Here is a 27,429-nt window from a genome sequence, read left to right as displayed (position 1 = left end):
AAAAATAAGAAAATCCAACATTTCAACTGCAAAGTATAGTAATTATATCTATTCATTAAATACTATTTAAGCTTCTAAAACACAATGTGAAATACTTGTTTAATTTCAGTACATTGGATTCAGGTATGCATGTTATATGCATCAAGGCTAGATTACAAATTAACTTAGTCATCATCGTCTTTATTATGTTTTGTTTTCAATGCATTTGATGATTCATTGGCAGTATTTTGTGATGATACCAGATTAGTGAGAATAAGAGTGTTTTTGGACCCAAGTAATGATGAATTAATAAGAACATTCTGAATTGCTGATTTTGTAGGAATTGATGATCTTTCAGCCGAGAACTGTGAGGCAACCATCTTTATTGCAAACCTTTGCCCTATAAGAGATATTGGAATCTTTAATTGAAACAGACATGGTTTGTGGGGTTGATGTGCCTAGTGTGGGAGTATTTAATCTGATATTAGCTGTGGAACTGTTATTCCTGCTAAATAGATGTCTTAATTTGTATAGACTTGAGCCTATAGTTTGAAGCTGTTGAACAATATCTATCAGACTGACAGTCTAGAACCTGTCTGTGGCTTGGTCAATAGCAAAGGAGTTTGGTTTCTTTGTCTTACAATATCTAATAAAATATTTCTTGAGGAAGGAAATGTAAGACACTGGTGAGCTCAACACTAGATTGCCATTCTGCACATCATCTACATCAACCGTAGCTTGCTTGCTTTCTTTCTTTTTTTTGGTACCAGGGATTGAACTCTGGGGCACTTGACCACTGAGCCACACACCAGCCCTATTTTGTATTTTATTTGGAGATAGGGTTTCACTGAGTTGCTTAGCACCTCCCTTTTGTTGAGGCTGGCTTTGAATTAGCATTCCTTCTGCCTCAGCCTCCTGAGCCGCTGGGATTACAGGCATGCCCCATTATACCCAGCTCAACCGTAGCTTTCTTAGCATGGCTTGAATAAGTTTTAGCATCATCTGGAATTGTGGTCACATTTCAAAAGGCAGACTCCAACACCAGATTTATAGCTCTTGCTTCTTCTGTAATCCCCATATCCTTTAGGATTTGTGTCATCACCTGTGCATTTTTTGGCATGTTTGTTGGAGAAGTCATCTTGCCTGATTCCATGATACCTGGTAATCAAGCTTCTTGAGCTAAATCAACCACATTAATGTACTTTAGTCCTGATCTGAATGCAAGTTTTTTTGCCTATTGTGGTTTTTCCAACTTCTAATATACTGATGAACACAGTGTTCAAAATCAACATAATCATCACTGTGATCTAAAATTTAGTGTGTTCAAACTGATGTCATATCTGAATGTTCCTTCTAGTTTCAAATGCAATGAAATATTGAAACAAACTTGATTTAAAATAAATATCCATAATTAAAAGACATGTTTTAAGATGGTCTTAATTTTAAAAAGCAAATTTGGTTTAAAATAAATCAAAAATTTCTGTCACTAGAATGTAATCACCACAAGGCAAGAATTTTGACAGCTTTGGTAATGGCTGTTTCCCCTTTACTTAGACCAGTGTCTGGTCTTGTTGGTACTCCATTCATTTTTCTTTCCAGTACTAGGAATTGAACCCAGGGATTGACTCATGCTAGGCAAGCACTGTACCACTGAGCTACATCCCCAGATGGTTCTCAATAAATATTTGAGTAAATTTTAAAATGAGGATAAATTAATGAGTGAGAAATTCATAATGCATTTTAAGGAAAGCAGTTTTAATCCTTTGAATTTGTTGGTATGGAAGGTATGTATGCTATCTTACAAAATGTTTGTTGAATGTTAGTGTGATACCAGCTACTAGGTGGGTGTTCAGTAAAGAGTTATTGAATTAGTCTACCCTGTTCCAAACTAAAGTAATATTTCTTAGGTTCTTTTTTTTTCCTTTTAAGTTTATTTGAAATAATTAATTGACATTGCATTTTGCCCTCATAGATGTGATATACGTTTCAGCTGCAGGCAGCATGCTTTGTCAGATTGTTAATTCCCTGCTGTTACTTCCGGTGTCAGTGGCTCGTCCTTTATTGAGTTACCTCCTTGATCTTTTGCCACCACTTGATTGCCTTAATAGACTTCTGCCAGCTGCTGCTCTTTTAGAAGACCAAGAGCTACAGTGGCCTCTTCATGGTAAGTGAAGGTAGTTAAGAGGTTAAATAATACTTCTCAGAAAAGTTGTTCCTCTTGCATACATCATTTAAAGTCTTGACACTTGGATTTTTAGTGTAATCATAGGTATAAGATTATCTTCTAAGACTTTAGAGTCTAAAGTGAGAACTGACATGAAGCAACCAAAAAAGTTGCTAGTATATGAGAGTTACAAAAAGTATCTTTATGATCATCAGGCTTGAGTATTGGTTCTAAGACTTCTTTTCCTTCAAAATTTGACATAGTTGAAATTGAGATGCACCCTACAATGCATGATAGGAAAGCATTGTTATAATTTATTCAGCACCATTTTTTCCTTAGAGGTACTTAAAATAATGTAGTCAATATATTTTTGTATATTGTAATCAATATATAATTTATAAAATTTGAAATAAGTATATTATTAGATTAATCAATATAGTAGATTCAACTAAAAAGTTTCATTTCTTAAAACAAAGGTTTTTCATTTTAAATCTGTTTGACAGATTTTGTTTGGACATATAGAGACCTGATTGAATGTAAAGAATAGAAATTGAGAACCCATCTTTCAGTGCTTTTCTTTTTGGGTACTTTGTAGGAAATAATATTTTGATTTTAGATATGGCATTTTAATTCACTTTTTTTATGTGGGCTGGGAAAAACTGGGAATTGAACCCATAGATGTTTTAGCAGGGAGCTACATCACCAACCCTTTTTAAAAATAAATTATTTTGAGACCGAGTCTTATTAAGTTGCCCAAGCTGTTCTCGAACTTGGAATCTTTCTTGTCAGCCTCCTAAGTATCTGGGATTTTGGAGGTGTACTACCATTCTCAGCCTTGTCTTTTCAAATAACTGTGTTTTGGATTTTTTGATTTCTGTTTTTCTTTATATCACTATATCTTCTTAATTTTAAGTGTCTTCTTCCTTTTTTTTTTAACTGAAGAACTTTTAAAAACAAATGTACAGGGCTGGGGTTGTGGCTCAGTGGTGGAGCGCTTGCCTACCACAAGTGAGGCATTGGGTTTGAGTCTCAGCACCACATAAAAAATAAACAAAATCAATTTACAAAACTAAAAATAAATGTATAGTTGGGTGCAGTGATGCATGCCTGTAATCCCAGTGACTCAGAAGGCTGAGACAGGAGGATTGCAAGTTTGAGGCCAGCCTCAGCAACTTATGAGACCTTGTCTCAAAATAAAAAATAAAAAGGGCAGGTGATGTAACTCAGTGGTAAAGAACCCTGGAGCTTAATTCCCAGTACTAAAAACAAAACAGAAACAAAATATGCAGGAGAAAAAGCATGGGTGTGCATCTTAGTACAAAACAATTCTGAATTCAAGTCCTGAAAGCATTAAATAGTACTGTCACTTTAATGGATCTACTCTTATTTTGATTTTAGAGTAAGATGCTCAAAGAGGAACTAGGAATGATAAAATTTGATCTGGAGAATAAGAACAGAATACATAGAATAATTTTGTGATAGACCATTTTAATGTTTATCTTAAAATCAGTGTCTTTATGAAAGAAAATTTTATTTCAGAAAGTTTAAACAAAATTTTTTTTCTGCATCAGGAAATGAACCCAGGGCATGTGCATGCTAGACAAGTATTCTACCGCTGAGTTACATCCCCAGCAGAAAATTTTATTTAATAATAAATAAAATTTCTCTGAATGCATTTTAAATTAGCCTGGTATACCAGAAAAATATATAGAAAGTATTATAATATATGTTTTCATGATGAAATTATTTTGCCTCATTATCTTATTATAGTATAAAATACCATGAGAAAGCTTCTAAATCTTAAATATGCCAGATAAAGACACAGTTACTAATGGTTTTGTCTGTAGGAGGGCCGGAAGTAATTGACCCTGCTGGTGTGCCCTTACCTCAGCCAGCTCAGTCTTGGGTATGGCTTGTTGATCTGGAAAGGACAATTGCTCTCCTAATTGGGCGGTGTCTTGGTGGCATGCTTCAGGGCTCCCCTGTGTCTCCGGAGGAACAAGATACTGCATATTGGATGAAAACACCACTTTTCAGTGATGGTGTGGAAATGGACACACCTCAGTTAGGTAATGTGCTTCTCTGCGATTTTTAAAATGTGTTCTTGTTTGTACCTCTATTAGACATTTCTCTTACTTTGAGTTTGTGAAATAGACAACTGATATACAGTTGCAGTGTTAGCAACTGTCTGAGACTGTAACTTGGAGCCCACAGAAGAAAACAATTATATCTTGCAGCATGGTATAGTGAAAAGAGCCCCCTACACTAAGAAAATGTGGGTCTGATCCTACTCTGTTATCTTTTTTACTCATTTTGAGCAAGGTATTTAACTCATAAAAATAGAGAAAATGCTTGATTTATTTTGTTCTGAAGCTTAGGGGTTGTAAACTACCTCATAGAATGTAAAGTACTGAAGGAGTACCTGTTGTGACTTAACCATTGCCCATTTTTTCAAACACCCCTCAGATGTGTGTGGCAGTCTTTTCTCTCTCCATTTGTAATATCTATGGGTTTTCCTTTCCTGCCTCATCTCCCACTTCTCTATGATAGGACTTATCCAGTACTCTAACAGATGATCTACTTGTTTTATGTAAGCTTAGTCCTTTAATCTTTCTGAACCTCTGATTTTGAATCTATTAGATAATGAGTTACATTAATCTATGTAGTTTTATTAGATCTAAAACTCGTTTCTTGATAAGAGAAACTCAGAGTGTTCACAAAGGAAAGTCTGAAGAAAGGGAGAGGAATTGTGGAAGGGAAAAGGGGAAGGGAGAGAATAAAGGAGGGAGGAGAAAAGAAAAGAAAGAAATCTAAGACAAAATGAGAGAAAGATTCTCCTTTGGGAATTGCAAGTATGAAGAGTAAGATTGAGGGAAGCAGTTAAAGAATTTCTTCTTTTTCCTAATAAGAATGTGTATTCATCATTTCATTTATGAACCAGAAAGTAAGTTGGACCATGGTTGATAAATACTAGACTGGTGTTTATGATATATTTTAATTAAAAAAGTAAAATCATGTGTTGTTCAAGTGATATTTAACACAATGAAGATAGTTTCATTGCTCTCAATGTTTACCATTCTGATAGTCCCAAATGATCTCCTGAGGAAAAAAAAGGTATATCTCTTCCTTCTTCATATTTCTGTTATATTTACTTTATTCAGTTAACTGGGCTTAAATATGAAATCAATTTTAATGTTATTTTTTATATTAAAAATCATGAAATTATTAAAATGTTCTTGTTTAAATACTTATGTAAAGGAAAAAGTATTATCTCATAAAATTATAAATATTTAATAATTCTATTGTATTATGGGTTAAATTGACTTTTGGGACTTGCCAAAAAACCTTACCATCATTTAGAGCATCGTTTTGTGTATTTTTAAAATAGATGAATTCTGAGTGCCAGATGTTGCATTAAAAAGTTAGGAACCATCTGTACAAATATGATTGCCTATTGAAAAATTGTTCATGGTATCTTTGACCTTTCTTAGATGATTTTTAACTGATAATTTTCCTTTAAGTCTAGCAAAAAAGAAAAAAAAAATCAGTCTTGTCTCTTGTCCTATGGTCCCATGTTTCTCACAGAGGATACCATTCCATTTTGAACAAGAGAGTTTTATGTTATACAGGTCCGTGCTGCACATATAGGACATTTTGTATCCCTGAGCTTTGTCTGCCAAAGTGCCAGAACTCTTCCCTGAATGCCACATTCTTCTAGAGGTAGTAAGTAGGGTGATGCTACCTCAAACTGAAAAACATTGAATGACTTTACCTGGTAGCATCTACTTAAAATGATTTGAAATATATAATTTCATATATGCATTAAATAAATGTGGCAAGAGTTTATTTGTAGCAGCAAAGTTTATGAGGTTTAAAATTGGTAACTTGAAATATATATATATATATATAATTTTTTTTTTTTTAGATAAATGTATGAGTTGCCTATTAGAAGTAGCTCTTTCAGGAAATGAAGAACAGAAGCCTTTTGATTACAAATTGCGTCCTGAAATTGCTGTCTACGTAGACTTAGCATTGGGTTGTTCTAAAGAGCCTGCCCGAAGCCTTTGGATCAGCATGCAGGATTATGCTGTTAGCAAAGGTAAAATAAAGACAATAAGGAAGTAAATATGTTGTTGACTTAGATCGCTGACTAACATATATGCAATATTTATAGGACTCACCATGTTACTTTTTCATAGGAAAAGACATTTTATACATAGCATTTTTTTTAGAGAGAGAGAGAGAGAAGAGAGAGAGAATTTTTTTAATATTTATTTTTCAGTTTTTGGTGGACACAACATCTTTATTTTATTTTTATGTGGTGCTGAGGATCGAACCCAGCACCCCACACATGCCAGGCGAGTGCGTTACTGCTTGAGCCACATCCCCAGCCCCATATACATAGCATTTTTAAAGAGTTTCTTTTGACCTTTGTGGAAAATACCCTAGGTGGTTTTTTTATATATATGTATTCCACTTAAAGGAAACTCTCTATGTAAAAACTAAATTTATGTGATAAATGATTTTACTATTCTATGATGTTTAAATGGAGTCTGTTTAATGGGTATCTTCCTTTCCAAGCCCTACTTTAATAACTGAAAAAAATGTGTGCTTAGAAATATAAGCTCCAAACTTGATGAGTGTTTTCTTTTCTTTTCTTTTCTTTTTTTTTTTTTTTTTTAAGAGAGAGAGAGAGAATTTTTAATATTTATTTTTTAGTTTTCGGCGGACATAACATCTTTGTTTGTATGTGGTGCTGAGGATCGAACCCGGGCCGCACGCATGCCAGGCGAGCGCGCTACTGCTTGAGCCACATCCCTGGCCCTTGATGAGTGTTTTCTTCATCTATAAAATACTTGACAACTTCTGAATGTTGCTAGAGATAGCAGTTTGACAGTCATGAAGCTGAGGTAGGAGGAAATGAAGAACAGTTTTAGCCAACCTCTCAACTTCAACCCTGTCTCAAAATTTTTTTTTTAAAAAAAGACCAGGATGTAACTCAGTGGTAGAGAATCTTCAGATTTAGTCCCTATGCCAGCTGCCCCCCAGTTATAAATTTGAGACAAGGTATACTGTTAAATATAGTACTACACAAATTATATGGTGGTATTTCAGTTTCTAATATTTTTTAATAAAATTATTTGTAAATTTTTAAAGAATATACTTGATTTCATTGTAGATTCCATTTTCCTTTAAAGATGACTTGTACTGTTTAGAATCACATGTCTCTAGTTAATGTTCTCCATTTTATTCTCTTATGCCATCTTTAATTTTCTCCCATTTCTTTGGATTTTCTTCTATGATAAAAATGGTAAAAGTGAACAAAGTTTCACTTTTAATTGGCTATTTCTAAATAAAATGAATGGAGAAACATATTCATACTTTTTTTCTGGCAGGGGTGTACCAGGGATTGAACCCAGGGGAGCTTAGTCTTTGAACCATATCTGCAGCACCCCTCCCCTTTATATAATTTTGAGACAGGGTCTCAATAAGTTGCTGAAGGCCTTGCCAAGTTGTTGAGGCTGGCTTTGAACCTGCAGTCCTGCTGCCTCAGCTTCCTGAACCATTGGAATTACATGTGTGTACTATGCATGGCTGTTATGTAGATTTTTAAAATACTGGCAAGAAGATACCTTTGAAAGTTTAATCTCCACACATGGGGCATGGGATGCATGCCTATAATCACAGAAACTCCAGAGGCTGAGGTAGAATGATTGCAAGTTCAAGGACAGCCTGGGCAATACAATATAGCAAGAATGCCATCTCCAAAACAGACACTCAGGAAAAAATGTTTAATCTCATCCATTTTGTTTGTGTCCTAATCATTTTTTCATTCATTCTGTTGTGTGATTCCTACCAGAAGTGAAAAAGTAAGTTAATGGAGAAGAAAAATTTACTTTCTAAGTTGTGTATTCTGATATTCTGATATTTGTATCATTTACTTAGAAATGCAGTCAGATTTTCTTTTATCTCACACTCACATTGTCATTTGTTACACTGCAATGAGAACTTTTAAAACCTAGATATAAATATATAGTGAGTAAAATCTTACTATTTGCTCTATTGCTTATATTATTACAGCATGAATTGCATACCTGATTAGTGGAGCCATTCTGTAGTGCTTGGCGTGAAAGGAACATAACTTTAATGAAAATGTTATAAAAGAACACATTATTTTAAAAATCACATAGGAGAATAATCCCTGCTAAATTTGTAACAGAGTCAAAGTTGTTACTATAGTTTGCTTTTCAAGATGAGTTTTAGCCTCCTTGAGGAATCCTGTGTGATTATAAATATGGGAGTTTTCACAATAGTCAGCAGACCCATAGAAAAGATGACTTCTTAAGAATCAGATGTGGATAAAATTTTTGTGTGATACAGACTGTCATCCTAAGAGTCTTTGTGGGACATGAGGTTTTCTTAAAATCAGGCATATTTGTATAGTCAATTTTTTCACCTATAACATAGGTAAGTCTAAACCTACATTTTTGACCTAGGCATACATAAATGAAATGGAAAATCAATGTGTAACATTTTATCTTTTGAGATAGGAGTATTAAGAAGAGATTAAAAAGAAATAAAATTAAGTAGAGTTTGATATTTTCCAAGGATGTTTTTTGTTTGATTTTGTTTGTAAGTAGCACAGGCATTTAGTAAATCTGTCATATGAACAGAGTCTACAATTACTCTGGGGATGTAGTGAAAATAAACCTTCCATCCCCATTTGGAATCTACTAAATATAATCTATTTTAAAAGTGCAGTACTGATGTGCCAACATGAAATTAAAGAATGGGAAGGAAAAAACATCTGACTGGTTCTCTTTATCTCATGCTGTAATTTGGGATTCTAATTGCTTTTTCTCATTTCTGTCCAAATGTTGTTTTGTTTCTTATCTACTTTAATGTATTGGGGCTCACAGAACCTTCTTTTATGGCTTTAATTATTAGACATGTACACACATGAATAGTTTATTCAGTGTTTTTATTAGTATGTCCAACAGATAATATTCAAAATGAGACTCCTGATTCCAGCTTCCCACCTTCAAAACTGTTCTTCTGTGGTATCTCTGTGCCAACTACATTTTATTATTTATTTATTTCAACTACATTTTAAATCTACTTAGATTCAACTATGACTTCTCTCTCATTCTCACATCAAATATCTAATCCATTAACAAATCCTGTCAGCACCTTCGAAATAATATATATGAGCTCTTCCACTTCTCATTACTTCCACTGCTCCACCATCCTTTCTCACTTTCCTGTCACTGTAATTATTCTTCCACTCAGCAGTCAGAGAGCTTTTTAAAGATCTTGTCATTATCTCTGCTCAAAGCATTCTAAAGCTGATTCTCATTTTCCTGGTAGGTTGTTACCTGGAGGATGTGCTTTGCTCTGCAGACCAATGTGATCTCATCCCTAGTGTCTTTTCCTACTACTCACTCTTGTGCATGCACACTTTGCTCCATCTACACTGGTCTCCTTGAGCCCTCTGGCTAGATCCTCTGCCTAGTAACTTTCCTGAGAGGATACTGTTTCTACCTGGCTTCTTTTCCTACTTCAGTTAGATTTCTGCTCCTATGTAGCCTTATCGTAAACTTTTCACACCATCCTATTTAAAATAATAATTGCATATAGTACAATACTCCTTTTCTCCTTATTCTATTTTATTTTTCTCCTTAGAACTTATCTGTCATATTAATGTTTTTATTTGTTCTCTTTTACCTGCTGCCTTCTTTTTTTAATAATTAATTTTTTAGTTGTAGTAGGACACAATACCTCTATTTTGTTTATTTATTTATTTTTATGTGGTGCTGAGGATTGAACCCAGGGCCCTGCATGTGCGAGGCGAGTGTTCTACGGCTGAGTCACAACCCCAGCCCCAACCTGCTGCCTTCTTATCCTCCTGCCAGAAATCTAAGCTCTGTGAATTTTGTTTACTGTTGTATCCCAGCACCTGAAACAGTAGGGCCATTTGTTAAGTAACTGTTTAGAATAAGATGATAAAATTCAAGTGTCGGATGAATAAAATTATTAAATTTACTTCTGAACTGTTTTCTGAGTCCTTTTAATTGTCAATGCATCATTTTTATTTTCAGATTGGGACAGTGCAACTTTAAGTAATGAGTCACTCTTGGATACTGTGTCTAGATTTGTTCTTGCAGCACTTCTGAAACACACAAATTTACTTAGTCAAGCATGTGGAGAAAGCCGGCAAGTAACTTAAAACTATCCTCAGACAAATATTTGTTCTCATGATGTTAGAAATTAGGTGACCTTTCTATTTTGATTCTTTATTTAGATATCAACCTGGTAAAAGCTTATCAGAAGTGTACCGTTGTGTATACAAAGTTCGAAGTCGTTTACTTGCTTGCAAGAACCTTGAACTTATTCAAACCAGGTCATCATCACGAGACAGATGGGTAAAGTTGGAAATTAATTAATTTCTGTATTTTTCTACAAGCTGTCAGATAGCTGCATATTAGTTTATTTGAGAAAATAGGAACCTTGATTGTTGTAAATGTTCAATAAATGTTGAATAGTTTATCCTAATTAAAAAGATAGAAGTCAAAAGATTTGGCATTCATTTAATGACACTTTTATCAAGTGGAATGGACTGCTAAGAAAGTTTATATAGTCTTATCCTGCATAAATAATATTAATTAACAACAAATTGAATCATTAAAATCATCAGAAATATTCTTTTTTTAATGTGGATCAGGCCACATTTGAATTACCCTTTTTTACTTGGGGTGCCAGAAGTTATAAAGGTTATTACCAAATAACTTGGATTGGTAAAAGGTCCAGAAATTATCTTATATGAGAATAGAAAAGTATCAAAAAGGTTCAGCGTAGAAAAGTGAAAATAAAGGAAGGAATCATCACATGAAAATAGGCCTTCTTATGATTTGTTTTCCACTAAAAGTGAAGATTGAAATTATTTATTAAGGATGATCCAGAAGTAATTCTTGCGACAAAAATGAGATAATTTTTAAACTACTTGGCGATTCTGGTAACTTGATCCTGTAATTATAAATATAACCCTGGGAACATCATTTTCAGAAATACTTACTTTGAAACTTAACACTACAGATGCTTTCCACTCCATCATTTAGTTCTTACATGTAAAAAACCAAAATATTTCTAAATTTGTTGTATAGTAAATTTTGGATATTCACTGATTTAACATTTGTGGATTTGACTATTTGAGAGGGATCTTGAAAGTCCATTAAAAAAAGTGTTAATTATCCATTTTATTGAGGCTCAATTTTGAAATTCACATATTATGGGGACAAATGACATGTATTATGGAGTCTGATTGCTCAGTAACTCCATCTCTGTCAGATTTCTAAATTATTTACTGGTCATGAATCACAAAATAACTTGTCATGGATCTGAGGATATAATTAAAATTTTTCATTTGTGCTTTATACTGAAATTTGTTAGAGAAAATTTATATTGTTATGGTATCTGTGACCCTCTGAGTACCTGTTTTTAGGACTCTTTCCTCTATCCTGATGATTGCTAGGTAGCATGTCCACAGTAGGAAATAAAGTTAATATTGTTCTTACTGTAATTCTAATTTTTTTGGTTTTTCAGGGGCAAGGTTAATGAAAAAAGAATACTATTTTAAATTTAGAGTTATTAAACATTATTTATACAGGAGAGTAATATACACAACTTGAGGGAAACAATGAAATCAACATCTTATTCTTTAATTATCTTTTATGCTTGGTGTCTTATTTAACATAACTTATTTTAACTTGCAGCCCTGTAGTTTTACAGGTAAATAGTAACATAAATGTGAATCACTTTAGGGCATGGCATTTTAATCAAAATACTGAGGAAGATAACCTATATGTGTTTGTATATTTTGTGTGCATACATATTCTTTCTAATCTTTTTTAAGATTTATCTAGTATTATCTAGATAATACTTGAGTTTTTGTTGTAAAATTCATGTTATTTTTATATCAGCAATATTTTCCATGATAAAAAGTTAAAGTTTTAGGAAATTTTTAAAAGCTTTTGAAAGATATATTCAGTGTAGTTTCTGGATAATTTCTTTAAGATCTCAGACAACCAAGACTCTGCAGATGTTGATCCTCAGGAACATTCATTTACCCGGACCATTGATGAAGAAGCTGAAATGGAAGAACAGGCTGAGAGAGACAGAGAAGAGGGGCATCCAGAGCCAGAGGATGAGGAGGAAGAACGGGAACATGAAGTGATGACAGCTGGCAGTGAGTACATCCTTCTTACTTTAGAGATAAACACCGTGACATTCTTTTCCGTAGGAAAGCTGACTTGAGAGATACAGGCAAAGTTTCTTTATGGTTTTTCTAAATGGATCTGATATTCTAATGGTGATCTGAATTTGCATTAGCTAGTATTTTAAAGGGGACTTTAAAACTGCTAGTGCCATTCTGAAGGTTTGGGATTGCATGTTTAGGCCAAAAAGCTCTGGTAATGGGCACGTCAGCATCTGTTCAACTCAACTGCATATATGAAATAAGTCATTGAATAAGATCATTCAAAATATGTCCTCTGGGGATACCAAGTTGTTGGTCAGCCTTACAAACCTCTATGTGGGAAGAAACAGAGCCCCCTTTCTGTGCCTGTTAGGAGGACCAAATTATTTTCCATGTGTAAAACTTTTAAAACTATAAATTTCAACTACATTGCAATATCAGCAGGAGTATGTATGAGAATTTCATTGGGTGAGTGAATAAAACTTTTTTTCATAATTTTATATTCCAAGGCTAAAAATGATTTTTAAAGGTAACTGTGTTTAAGAGAATGCTTTCCAAACATTTATTGGTATCATATGAGTTTTTCATATTTCAAATTAAAGTATATTTGATCTATAGCTTAAAACATTATGGCCAGCTTTGCATTTGTTGTTGAGATTGTATGTATCAGTGAACTTGACACTTTGTTATTGATTTATTTCTGTACTGCATACTTCTAAAATAATTTTGAGATGTCTCAAAACAAGACTAAAAACCATTTAAACAAGAGAAGAAAGAGTCTAAATGAAGAAAATGAGTTTGGAGATAGTGAGGGAGAATAATTATATTTTAAAAATCTAAGTTGAAGGAACTTTTGCAGTTGAACTTAAAACTTAATGTAAAATTCTTGGAAGCAAAGGCCAAAAGGGAAAACATAATAACAACAAAGCACATCCCTCACTTACAATAAAAGAATGTGTAATAGTCGCCAGAGGAGTAATTTTTAAAACTAGCTATGATTTTTAAGCATTTACGTAAAACTGGGTCATGTGCATTAATTCAATCCTCAGAACAGTTTTATGAGATAAGTTCTAGTATTATTCCATTCTAAAGATAGGTGAACTGTGGTTTAAGGAGACAAAATTATGTACCTAGGGCCACAGTTAGTAGCAACTGGAGTAAGAATCAAATCTGCCCAAAATTCTAGTGACTTTTAACTACTTTCACTGATTTCTTGCTCTGGATTCTGGGAGGGTTTGTTGCTTTGATTTTTATAGAAGTAAAGGACTTTTAGCAACATAAAGAAAATGTTGTCAGAATATATCTATATCTATCTATCTATATATACACAGATCCATTTTTTTAGTTTGTACTTCCATAACAACAGGTGAATCTAGTATTTTACTAACTTTTCTGCCTGGAGTCCCCATTAAGAATACTACTTTTACACTAAATTTGAGCAAAATAAATATTTAGTTATTGTGGAATGAAATACCTGCCACTGCATTGTGAATCTTGTTAAGCTTCATAGCATTTTACACTTGTGAATTGGGGAAGGGCTGGTATCATCAGATGGACCTTTCTTGGTGATACCATCGGATTCTATAGGCAATCTTGTCCATGTATTCATAACCATACTGTTTCAGCAAAGACCCATGCAGTTGCACTTATTTAAGTGTTTAAGATACAGCAAAAATGTAGATATTAGGCATTATGTGAACTTTGGAAGGAGAGGAAGTTTTTTATATTATTTAATTTTTTTCCCCATTTCCTTTGTAACCTGAGGTTTTTCATTCCAAAGTCACGAACAGAATAATCACTTGTTTTAATCTAAGCTAGTGCTTCACGAGCTTTAATGGACTTTAAAATCAGTGGGAGGACTTTTTAAAACAGATTGCTGCGTTCTACTCCTAGAATTTCTGTCTTAGGAGATAAGGGGTGGGCCTGATAATTTGCATTCCAAACAAGTGCCCAGATGCTGCTGCTGCTGCTGCTGTTCTGGGACATACTTTGAAAGCCACTTACATTAACTCTTTTTTACTGGAAGTAGGAATTAGGTAAATATAACAGCTGATTAACAATAGAAAAGCATACAAGTTTTATTGGTTTTACATGTTCATGGATATCTTCATAAAAGTGTGAAGTCTTAAAAAAATTACCAAAGCTGATGCTTTTATACTTTTGAAACTAAGAAAAATACATTATAAAGGAACTAAGACAAAAATGACATCTGGACTGGGGGAGTAAATTCTGGAGACTTTACTAAGAGTTATTAGAGGAGGCAGGGATTGCAGAAGCTAATGGAAGACAAGGATTACTTCAAAGAGTTTGCTTGTTCAGATTCTTTGCAGATCCAATTATCAGACTCTTCTAATTAGGGCTGTTGTCTGGCCTTGGTATGTAAAGGGCATCCCTTCCAAAAGACTCTACTCTACATGGCTTTCTGCATATAGGAAAAGATCTGCCAAACAGCCTTTTCTGAATTTATAGTTCCTTAAGTGATTTCAACTTACAATAATCAATATACCTATTTGACGTGTTTTAAGAAAGCATGTACCTTACTGTTTCCTGTACTTAACTTAGCTAAGTTGTATAAAAACATATGAACATTTCTTATTTAATTTTGATGAAAAATGTAATGTTTAATACATTTTTTTTACTTAACTTTAAGTTACTATGCTGTATTTAATGTCTAAAAATAATTTTTCCCTCTTTCAGTAAGTTTTTGGTCCAAACTTTTTGACTATTTTTGTTGTTATTTTTTTTGCTCTTGTCTCCCATGTGTTAAGACCTTGTTTTTGTGTTGCATGTTACAGAAATCTTTCAGTGTTTCCTCTCAGCCCGTGAAGTAGCTCGTAGCCGAGACCGAGATAGAATGAACAGTGGGGCAGGGTCTGGGGCTCGAGTTGATGATCCACCTCCTCAGTCTCAGCAAGAGCGAAGGGTCAGCACAGACCTTCCTGAGGGTCAGGATGTATATACTGCTGCCTGCAACTCTGTGATCCACCGGTGTGCCCTGTTAATATTAGGAGTAAGTCCTGTCATTGATGAGCTTCAGAAGCGAAGGGAAGAAGGACAGTTGCAGCAGCCCTCTACCAGTGCCTCTGAAGGGGGTGGACTTATGACCAGGTGGGACTAACTAAAAACTTAAAACATCACACTCTTTCCTTTGTTACTCTACACATCAGAGTAGTTTATTCTCAAAGTTACAGTGTTCTGAAATTAAAGACATGGAAGAGGAAATACAAATTGACTAAGATTACTTTGAAGTAACCTAAATAGTGATTCTGGTTCAGCATAAAATATAAATTTCTGATTAAATGAGGAAGCGTAAGTTTTCATGTGTATGAGTAACAGGAGTTGAAAACCATACAAACTTTATTTGCATCTCTATAATTTAGTGTCATGCAAATTATTACAATTGATATAATTGGTAAGGGCTTTGTGTTTAGACAAGAATCAGGATTTCCCACCAGCAGACATAACTACTTCTCACTTGTATGTGTGTTTAATATCTCTATGCTGTCAATTCATTCAATTTTATGTTCACTGACAGTTCCATATCAAAAAACTTTTCTTTTGCATGCGAGACAGGAGTGAAAGTCTGACTGCAGAGAGCCGGCTAGTCCATGCAAGTCCAAATTATAGACTGATCAAATCGAGGAGTGAATCTGATTTGTCGCAGCCTGAATCAGATGAAGAGAGTTATGCACTGGTAGGTATAGAAGGATTTTTGTTTTCAATGTATAGATCCACAAGGCTTTTTTAAATGTTAATTTGTGTTTATATTAGATATATAAAAAGTTTTTTAAAAAAATGTAATAGAAATGTGATTCACTATATTGCATAAATATTTACCACCTATATATTAATGATTTTTGTCTTTAGTCCTGACTTCTTAAGACTTTCCTTAGCTCTAGGCTCATACATTTGACTTTGATGGGCATTCCACTGAATGTATCAGGTTACCTCAACTTACCCTGTTCAAAAGTGAATTCATCTTTTTTGCAAAGCTGCCTCTCTCACATTCCCTATTTTACTAGTCGATACTGCTTATTACCTAGGCTGGAAATCTGGGATCATCCTTGACTCTTGTTTTTCATATCTCTTTTTTTTTTTTTTTTAAAGAGAGAGAGAGAGAATTTTTTAATGTTTATTTTTTAGTTTTTGGTGGACACAACATCTTTGTACGTGGTGCTGAGGATTGAACCCGGGCCGCACGCATGCCAGGCGAGCACGCTACCACTTGAGCCACATCCCCAGCCCTTTTTCATATCTCTTCATCTTATCATTCCCAGCTTCCAACTTGTGGTGAGCCGCTTCTGCAGATTATGGTCACCATTGCAGGATGGCGCTGGCTCCACTGTGGTCTGTAACAAACAACTCCTTGTTTGGGAGAGTTGGTGCATGGTTTTTCAGCACCTGTGAGAAAGTTCCACGTGGCAGCTTCGCATTGGGGCTTGGGATGCTTTATTAAGGCTGGGAGGGGCATCCAACAAGGAATTAGAAGAAATATCAAGGGCCTGAATAAACTGCTGAAAGAAGATTCCTGAGTTGCGTCTTCCTTGCGGGCAAGGGGTCGCGACACCAACTCAGAGTAGTCTTGAAAAATTTACCCTTAATATTTCCAGTAATGTCCTCTTCTTCCCCCTTACCACTGCTCTGTCTCAAAGTTTCTTTATTTTTTATTTTTCTGGACATGTGCAGAAGACTCTAAATTGGTTGCCTACCTCTTGTCTTGTGTTCCTCTTCCACATTTCACTATAATAATATATTTAATACAAAAATCTGTTTATAACTCCTCTACTTAAATTTTTTTTGGTAGATATCAGCTGCTTATCAGAAAAGCTTCAGGACATGAACTAAATTAATTAACATTAATTTAGATTAATATTAATCAAGTAACATGTTGATTTACATAAAAGGTGGGAAGTAGGATAAAGATATGCTATAATGTGACTGATTAAATAATAAAGTGAAACTTTTAAAAATTGATTACATTTAAGGAGCTTTGGACTTGGAGTTGATAGCCTGATTTTCATTTGTCTATTCCTCTGCCTTATGTGTGATTTTCTATGTGCTGTGACCTTTCTGGACTTTAATGTCTTGAAGATATTAGTGTGTGTTATATATTATGACAATGTGTCTTAAACAAAGAGTCCTTATCTGAAGACAGTTGAAGGGTGTATTCAAGCAAGTTTCATTTTTATTATGATGTTTTTATTTGTCATCCCCATGATATCTCTGTGTACCCACTTTGTATTCCTTGTCTTGTGATATAGTGAGATTCTTCATCTTTCATTTATTTTTCCAATCTGGTCAATCTCGTTATTGAGTCACCCATCCTTGTGTGTATTTTAAAACATAGATCATATCACTTCTCTGATCAAAATTCTGCAATGTCTTTACTTTTTCTTAGAGTATAAGTCCAAGTCCTTACAGGGTCCTACAAGGCTCTGTGTGATCTCTCCCCACTACCTCTGATCTTCTTTTTGACTTCCCTCTTTCTTGATGACTCTCCTTCTGCCACCTTGGACTCTTGGACATTCCATGAACTTACTGCACAAGTTCCTCTTTTGTGTCTTTATGTGACTTTTGTCTTCTGGCTGGAATTATTGTCTGTGCAGCTAATTCTCTTGCTTTCTTCTTAATGTTATTCTTCAGTGCAGCTTACCCTATTTAAAATGGTAGTTTTCCCTCCCTTTGATATACTCACTCCCTGTCTCCCTTGTCTTTCTCAGTTTTTACTTTTTATATTCATTGAGCAGTTTCTGTTAGCCTATACTAGGATATAAGCTCTTCAAGGACGGACTTTTTTTTTTTTTTTTGCAGTTTTATTTGCTGCTGGATCCCAACCATCTGCAATAGTGCCTGACACATAGTATGGAGTTAGGAAATAGTCTTTGAATTTATGAATTATATACTAATCTGTTTTTGCAAATTTCTATGTCCATTGAATCTTTTGTCTTCATTATTTCAGGTTCTTTTTACCCTTTTTCTGACTAGGAGTTCTCACACTGATCTTGCTTTTTCTAGTCTTTCCTTAGACCTAAGATAGAGTTTTTGAAAACACATACTACCAGCAACAGCAGCAGAACCCCTACTTGTGTACTATCTTTCTACTCAAACTTTCAGTGACTCTGTACTATCTACCTAGAAATCAGAGATTCTGGAAACACCATCTGCTTTCTTTTGGAGCCAGTTTTACCCTGTAGTAATCTGCACTTTTGCCACAACAATTCATCTGCCAGACCCCAAATATATCTCTTGAGCCTCTGCCCAAGTACCACTTGCCTTAAATGTCCTCTAAGTTTCCTTGTAAAGTCCTGCCTCTCACATAAGGACTGGCTAAAATGTCAACTGGTCAGGAAACTTTTTCCCAGATTACTCATAGTGTCTTCCATGACAGTTTATTAGGACCTCTAATAAGCCATTAACAGTTTTCTCATGTAGGACTTACTTATAGAGTATTAATAAACCCTCTAAAAGGACTAGGGTTTTTTTTTATGTTTTATGTTTTGTCTTTGTTATTTCCTACATTGTGATTTACATATTATACATGATCATTAGTTTATTTGAACTGAAATGAAAAATAAAGGAGAAAGGGTATAGTTGAAGTGATATGCTTTTTGGAAACAAACAATGAAATCTGACTTAAAATAGACTATGTAGACTGGGGTTGTAGCTCAGTGGTAGAGCACTTGCCTAGCATGCATGAGATCCTGGGTTTGATCTCAGAACCACATAAAGATAAATAAATAAAATAAAGGTATTAAAAAAATAGACCATGCTATGGACTTTGACCTTGGCAAGACATTTAACATTTGAGTTTCTTTATCTTTGAAAGGTGGAATTGTACCACCTGGTATACTTGCCTCAACTGTGCTGTTGTGAAGAATAAGTTCAATAATACAATTTAAACATTTTAAAATTCTAAATTAGGGAAGAAATATCAATGTAGGAGGCTTGAGCTAGATTTAATTGCTGATTGTTCTTTAGGTTTTTTTTGTTGTTCATTTAATTTTTTAAAAACTTTCAAAATGATTAATAAACATTTTAAAAAAAGATTGATTTGGGCTGGGGATATAGCTCAGCTGGTAGAGTGGTTGCCTCGCATGCACAAGGCCCTGGGTTCAGTCCCCAGCACTGTGTGTGTGGGTGTGTGTGTGTGCACACACACACAGATTAATTTGTGAGTGGAATAATTAAAAAATGAATGACATAAAAATAAAAAAGTCAAGAACTAGAGGGAGAACAGATTCCATTGCAGATAGAGGGAGATCCAGGCTGAATTCAATTTCCAAAAGGCTGGGGAAGATGAGTAGAGCAAGCACTGAGGGCACGGTATATGTTATCCTTCTAATACTATATAAGGTTTTGTAAGATTAACATTTTTATTTTTGATAACCAGTATACTGTTAAGCCAGTACCTTGTTTACTCTGAATTGTTAGTGAATGAAATGATTTTTTAAATGACTGAAGTTAAGCAGTTCAATGCTGAAACTGCATTAACTCTCTTTTCTAAATTGTATTATATAAATTATCTATTTTCCTTAGTAAATAGAGAATATCAAACCATTTGATTGACAGTGATCATTCTTATCATCGTTTCTTATTACACCATCTAATCTGTTACCTAAGTCCCTCGTGTCTCAAAGGATTTGATTTAGCATATAAGAGCTGGGCATGGTGACAATTGTCTATAATCCCAGGAACTCTGGAGGCTGAGACAGGAGACTTACAAGTTTGAGGCCAGCCTCAGCAAATTAGCAAGTACCTCAGCAACTTAGTGAGACTCTTTCTCAAAATAAAAAATGAAAAGGCCTGGGGATTTAGCTCAATAGTTAAGTGTCCCTGGGTTCAATCTCCAGTACCAAAAAAAGAAGTGGGAAAAGAAAAAGAATAAGCATTTAAGAAATATTTTATAAAAGGATAAATTAGGTGAATAAATTAGGGCTTTAAAAAAAAAAAAAAGCCTAGCGAGAAAAAAAATAAAGGCCTAGATAAGATTTGCATATTTCAGCACACACAGTATGGTGTTCTGCTCAAGGTATGCTACCAAACAAAAAAAAAAAAACATAACATGGTAAATGATCCACACTGTCTAAAAGATAAAAACAACCCACTTGTTCAAGAGAAATAGTTATTTCTGGTTTTGAGGCCCAGGCTTGAGTTCTTCTAGAGTAAAGGTACTATGTGAAGAAAATATTTTATTTCATAACACCATGATGCCTTCAGGAGCTATTTGGTTTATCCACCATGAAATGAGAGTATGTTTATTTCTGTTGGTATATATGTAGACATGTGAGTAATAACAAAATGTATTTTATCTACACATGGGGTACATGTATCTGTATGTATGACAAGTGAAGATTTCCTATAATGAAATTTCCCAAATGGATCTGTTTTGTCACTTCTATAGATTTACTTCTTTGACACCAACTTTTCTGATTGTGTGAGAGTACAATTAAAATTGGTAAGATCATAATGTCAGATGCATAAACTTAAACATATATTTGATTAGCTTAGTATGTGGACAGAGTAGACAGATGTTTTACATCCTCCACCACCAGGCACACAGAAATATACTTCTTCCTGAAAGCTTTTACTGTTGTATTAAGCTGTCAGCATTTTCACCAATTTGAGATTTTTCTGTTTTAACAGGTTTAAAAAAATATTTTACAATCTTCTAAAATACTACCAGATGCTTAGGACTATGTATTTTTATGTTTGTATGGATTAATCAGATAGTCTTTAAAAACATAGCCAAGACTAATGAAAGTTTTAAAAAGAAAGGAAAGGAAAGTATAATTTTATAAAAAGGTTTTGCTGTAGGGACTTTAGGTAACTAGAGAATATTAATAAGATGATACAATGACTGAAAGAGGAAAGACAAAGATTCCAAAAAACTGTAACAACAGAAAAACTTTGCTAATTAATATGCACCTTGATTTTTTTTGAGTTAGTATCTGAGATATTATGTGCTTGTGCTTTCTTACAGCTGATTATGGTGGGTATTTAGAGACCTTCTGTTAGTCTGACTTGATTCGTGAATAATTGAACATTGCTATAATTATATATGTAGGTGTAACACATACATATGTATTGTTTTTGTAATTTATTAAATCTTAAAATGCTTTTCATACCTAAAATATATTTATTTTTTATTTTTAATAGAGTGGCAGACGAAATGTTGATTTGGATTTGGCATCATCTCATAGAAAAAGAGGTAAGCATTAAGAAAAAACCATTAAAATCTGATTAAAATAGATGGCTGTTTTTATATCTGATGTATTTAGATTTAATTGTCCTTGAAATGTAATTGCCAAAAAATAATTTAGAATCATTTTTTCAGAAGAGTTAAAATGAAGACCATTTTCTTTAAATATGTGCCCTTCTAACATCTTCATGCACTTTGCAAAAAAAAAAAAAAAATGCACTTTTAAAAAGTCCTTAGGAATTCCAAAAACAGCATTCCATTGCAGGGAGAGGATATTATGTACATAATTTCACATTTTTTAACTTAGTGATAGAGTTTGTATAGCTTAATTTTTAATATTTTTATTGGTGCATTATAATTGTACATAATAGTGGCATTTGTTGTTACATATTCATACTTGCACATGATAGAACAATATAATTTGTTCACTATTGCTGTAATTTAAATGGTGTTACAGGACTACTCTTTGCCCCTTTCACAATGCAAACAGAAAGTTTCTAGTTTTTTCCCTTTGGCTTCTTAATATAAAGCATATAATAGATTAACTGATGATTCAAAAAAAAGAAAGTAACTTTACCACAAGGAACAACTTTTAGTGTTATCAAGAAGAAATTCTTATCTTGATGACATTGTTAACTCATATAAGCAAATAGAGCAAAAGAACAGAATTTTAGATAATATAAATCTGAGGATAACTAAAAACTCTCTTAAGTATTATTTTCGGTTAGCTAGGACTCTTACTTAAAATTGCTTATACTGTGGTTGTGAAAATGTGATATGTTAAAATTTGCCACAAGTGGCAGTTTTCTAAAAGCTTATGAAGAAAACATGTTTTCCATGATATTAAATAATTTGTGTTTCAAAATGAAATCTTCTTGATAGCTTCCCTGGCACATTGTTAGGTTTCTTCCCCATAGTGGTGGGGGGACGGGGGAAGAAAAGTAAAAGAGAAATGAAGGAAAACTGAGGAATGAGGGAAAGAAACTAATGATTTTTCTTCTCTTTTGTATATGTAACTTAGAAGAAGAGATGTTACTTCTGTAGACTAAAATTGGGCAATATTTTATATTTAATTCCAACTATAATACAGAGAAAGATTTTTCTAAAATGTTAGGAAAAGTAAGAACCAAAGCTGGTGCTAGTCTTTTTGAGATTGTAACACATTAAAGCTCCTGGGTTTCTAAAGAAGATCACAAAGTATTTTTTTAAAAAAATTTTAATATTTATTTATTTATTTTTTAGATGTAGACGGACACAACACAATGCCTCTATTTTTATGTGGTGCTGAGGATCGAACCCGGGTCTCACCTGTGCTAGGCGAGCGCTCTGCAGCTGAGTCACAATCCCAGCCCACAAAGTATTTTTAATAACAGAGAAATTATATTAATGTAAAGTACAATACCCACTTTATTATTTTTTTAACTATGAAAATTGACAGCTCACTTGATTTAGGAATTAAATTTTTGAAAAAACCTTTTCTAATTTTGTTTAGCTCAGGTGACTGTTGCTAAAAATTCCATGTTAGTTATAAATGCATACCATTTGATAGTAGAGAGAAAATGGTTGCAGACTTGCCAACTACCATAAGGGATCTAACCTGTAATTTAATAAGAGTGCCTACTTATTTATACCAATAAGTAGAAGTCTATGGGCTACAATTATTCTTTGTTCTTGAACCTTTATAATGATTATGGAAATATAAATTTGAGATTTAATCCCTGTTAACCGTATTGGCATGTAGCAACATGATATCTTTTTGAATATGCAAAGTGGCATCTTTTTTAAAAATGTTTTTTGTTGTAGAATACTATTATTTTTAAAAAAAATTTTTATGTAGCACTGCTGAGGATTGAACCCAGTGCTTCACTTGTGCTAGGCAAGTGCTCTGCCTCTGAGCTATAGCCCCAGGCCCTGCAAAGTGGCATCTTTATCTTCAGAGTAAGTAATTTGAGTGTGGATAACTTAGGAGGAGGGAATATAACATTTTAAACTACTGTCCTAGAGTTTTTGCCTGTTCACATCTCTAAACAATTATCCTAAAACTAGGTATAACCTCATTGTAGTTCTAAATAGATATACATAAATTAAGTCATTAATTTCATTAATTCATTTAATTAAGTCCATCTTCTTCACAAAGCTCAAGGTGGTATTAGTACCTATTAACCTGTTGGAATTTGATTTTATTTTGCTGAATACAGAAAAAGCAAATAAAGGACCTCATGGAAAGGTTTTGTTTTCTCTTAAATACCCATTTAGAAAGTTATAATGGAGAGGCAAACTGTATATTTTCACTGTATCACTTAATGTAATACTAGTTTATTGTAATAATCATCCCATTTTAATATTCCTCCAGAAAAATTTTGCTGATGATTTTTGATCTAAGGACAGGTCAAAGTAGAAGCGCTATTTTAGGAAGGTTAATAAAAATAGTTACTTTTCAATTTTATAGAACCCTAGAATTTATAGATTAAGCAATGAAAATGTACACTGTACCTTTTCTTTTTCTTATTATAATGAATTTCTTTTTTTAATGTTTATTTTTTAGTTTTAGATGAACATATTATCTTTATTTTATTTTTATGTTGTACTGAGGATCGAACCCAGTGCCTCAGGCATGCCAGGCAAGCGCGCTACCATTTGAGCCATATCCCCAGCCTCAAAATTTTTTTGTTGTTATTGAAGACCTTTATTTTATTTATTTATTATATGTGGTGCTGAGAATTGAACCCAGTGCTTCACACATGCTAAGCAAGTACTCCACCACTGAGCTACAACCCCAGCCCTATAATGAATTTTTTTCTTTAAAAAAAAACATTGAAAATACATTTAGAAGGCTGTACTTTCAAAGGAATTTTAAAAATCTTGTATATTTAATGATTGCCCTTTTGGCCACAGTAGTTTGTTTTTGATTTTGTGTTTTTCATGTTTGTTTGTTTGTTTTGCTTTAAATGGTGGTAAAATAAATCATTCTATTTTTCTTTGAGCAAATGAACCTGCCAAGTCTTAAAACTGGGGCCAAATTGTTAGGTGTTCTAATTCTTATGTGAGCCATGAAGGACAGATAACTGGCCAAGTGAGAATTCTTTCAATATTTTGAGGAAGAAATGAACAATTTTTTCTAAAATAAATACAGAAGTTATGTGAAGAAAAAATTGTTCATTTCTTAACTTAACTAAAAGACTGATAAAAGGAATAGGAGAGAGATGACAAGGTTTAATTGTACGTTGTTTACTGAAATTCAATGGGTGTATAAATGACAGTGCTTATATGAATGTTTTCAACTGCTCTTATCGTGCCTCTAAAAATCTCCTTGAAAGGATATATGGACATTCTCAGTATTTGGCATGGGGGATACTAAAATTTATGTTTTTAATCCATGATTACCTCCTTTTTTACCTCTTACTCCAGCAAGCTTATCATCCAAGAAAGCAAATGTGGTAGAAAGCAGCAGAGCAATGTGAGCAAATACTTTCAGCTTGATGACCTTGATCAGCTTTTTAGAGGCATCAACACTAAATTCTAGGCCAGGTGCCCATAGTTCCAGCTATCTGGATAGGAGGATGGCTTGAAGCCCAGGAGTTTCAGACCAATGAGGACAATTTAATTTTCATAAAAGCTATCAACATTATTGAAAAAATTTGACAAATTATGTTGGTTTTTGGTAATCTAATAAATACTTAAGAGAATTACTGCTTTTGAGCAAAACTGAGTTGCTTCTTCACAGAAAGACAGTACCTTTATGCAGATACTTGATTTTAGTTTTCATACTTAAGCTGAAGCTGTGAAATGAAAAATGCTGGGATATCAAAGCAATAATTTAAACATTATTAGAAATCTTCTAAGTTAAAGTATGGTTTGATTTTCCCCCAGGTCTTTAAATATATAAATATAATAGTGTTAAGATTTTATTGCTGAAATAATACTAGAAACGTTTATCAACATGTGTGTTTCATGGTAAAAACATTTATGAGTGAAATGCTGTTTTATCTGTGCATTTCAAATTAGATTATCTAAAGAAGAGCAAATGTAAATATTATCTCCTGTATCAAATTTCTCCTTTTGTTTTCTGATTCTTGTATGGTAGTGTATTTACTCCTTTTTGGCCAGTTGAGCCCCAGAAAAAAGAAGATCTTCAAGCAAGTACATGATGGCATGTTTAATTTTTTTCCCCTTTTAGCTTGCCTACATATTTTATGATTTATAAAGTATGTATTGCAGCTCTGCCATGTTCATTTTGAAAATTCCATTTAAGAACCAAAGTTGTAAGGACAAGTAAACAATCTAAAAAATTTCTTGTTGGACCTTATATTTTCATGTAGACTCTGAATTAATATTAAGTAAGAATTGGGCTTAGTTTCAATTACTGTGTAGAAGCTTTTGATATGCTTTCAGATATAATATTTTCTATATTCAGATAAAACAGTAAATTACTACATTATTATGCTTTTTTTAAGATCAAAATTCTTTACCATTTCCATGCTTCTAAATTTTTGTGTTTCAGAGTATTTTCAATGTCAGACTCAATATTTTGGTGAGAATTGTTTTCTTTATCCTAATGCTTTTTTATGGTGTCTTTCCTGTTCTTTCTTATATTTTATTCATACAGTGTTTTACTTGAGTTATACACCTAATAAATTTTATTCTCTGAATTAGGGGCTGGCAAACTATAGCTAGTAGATCAAGTCTGGCCTTCCACCTGTTTTTGTAATCCAGGGACATATAATAGTCATTTGTTTTTGTGTTATCTGTGATTGCTTTCACATTGCAAGGGCAGAGTTGAATAGTTAAGGCAGAGACCTTTGTGAGCCCACAAAGCCTAAAATGTTTAATATCTGACCTCTTACAGAAAAAGTTTGCTGACCCCTGTTTTAAAGTGCAGAGAACATTTAGTTTGGGGTACAGTCAGCTATTCCATAGAATGTTTTGGTATATACAAAAGCAATTCACTATTGGTAGATCCATTGAACCTTTATGAAGCTAAGCAGTTAGAGTTTTCATGGGTGAGTGAGTTGGTTAATAATAGGAATATAAGTCAGGCACAGTGGTGCATGCCTATAATTCCAGCTATTCATGAGGCTGAGGCAGGAGAATCTCAAGTTCAAGGACAGGAATCAACTTAGTGAGACCCTATATCCAAAAATGGCCAGGGAGGAGGGGTTCCAGGACATAGCTCCTGGTAGAGTTCCCCTAGGTTGAATTCCTAGTTGAATACCTTGAAAACAAAACCCCCAAGAATATAAAAATAGTCTTTCATAGAATTAATAAATTAGTGTTATCAGAAGATCAGTTTCTTTTAGCCTGTATCCTTGATTGAGAAAACTTGACTAGATAATCTTTAAAGGTGTCTTTTACTTCTGTGGTTCTAATGTTAGCTCAAATGTTAGCTCATTATACATTGTTTTTGTTTTGAAAAGTATCTTGTAAATATTGGAAAACAAAAAAAGGTTTTATTCTGAAATTTGTTACTTAATAAAACAAGCTCATTGCAGGGACCCCAAACTGTCCTTTGTAAACTAAGGCCAAATATTGCTTTTGAATTTGGGAAACTTAAAAAAAGTGAAAAACAAGTATTTTTTTTTTAATTAGCCTCTGCTTTACTTAAAAATATTTTAATATATTATACCTCTGACATTATTGTTTGTATTTTTATTCCTTTCTATGTTATATGAAAAACTTTTCAACACATGTAATTTGAAAAATTTTCAGATTAATTGTTATTTTTATGTTCAGTAAAACTGAAAATTAAACATTTTTTTAATCTTAAGAATTCTTGCTAAAACATAGAAGGCAGTAAAACCATACATTCTTTTCCAGTCTAAATAATCTAAATAATTC

The 27,429-nt window shown here is 33.4% G+C and overlaps 1 protein-coding gene and 1 pseudogene across 5 annotated transcripts in view; one reads left to right on the top strand and one right to left on the bottom strand.

The window, feature by feature from the left end:
- Positions 1-27,429, top strand: part of Herc1 (HECT and RLD domain containing E3 ubiquitin protein ligase family member 1) — a 185,032-nt gene that overhangs the window by 76,169 nt on the left and 81,434 nt on the right. For all 5 annotated transcript variants that reach the window (XM_076850910.2, XM_076850909.2, XM_076850908.2 and 2 more), the window contains exons 17-25: positions 1,952-2,143; positions 3,991-4,212; positions 6,069-6,242; positions 10,243-10,357; positions 10,446-10,566; positions 12,215-12,386; positions 15,191-15,503; positions 15,969-16,089; positions 21,552-21,603. In XM_076850910.2, coding sequence (XP_076707025.1) covers positions 1,952-2,143; positions 3,991-4,212; positions 6,069-6,242; positions 10,243-10,357; positions 10,446-10,566; positions 12,215-12,386; positions 15,191-15,503; positions 15,969-16,089; positions 21,552-21,603 — 1,482 coding nt within the window. The remainder of the gene's footprint in view (positions 1-1,951; positions 2,144-3,990; positions 4,213-6,068; positions 6,243-10,242; positions 10,358-10,445; positions 10,567-12,214; positions 12,387-15,190; positions 15,504-15,968; positions 16,090-21,551; positions 21,604-27,429) is intronic.
- On the bottom strand, positions 165-1,132 carry LOC143394103 (transcription initiation factor TFIID subunit 9-like; annotated as a pseudogene).

Source organism: Callospermophilus lateralis, chromosome 3, assembly GCF_048772815.1.
Source record: "Callospermophilus lateralis isolate mCalLat2 chromosome 3, mCalLat2.hap1, whole genome shotgun sequence".
NCBI lineage: Eukaryota > Metazoa > Chordata > Mammalia > Rodentia > Sciuridae > Callospermophilus > Callospermophilus lateralis.
Note: the sequence above shows the minus strand (reverse complement) of the source record. Positions and strands in the feature narration are given on the sequence as shown.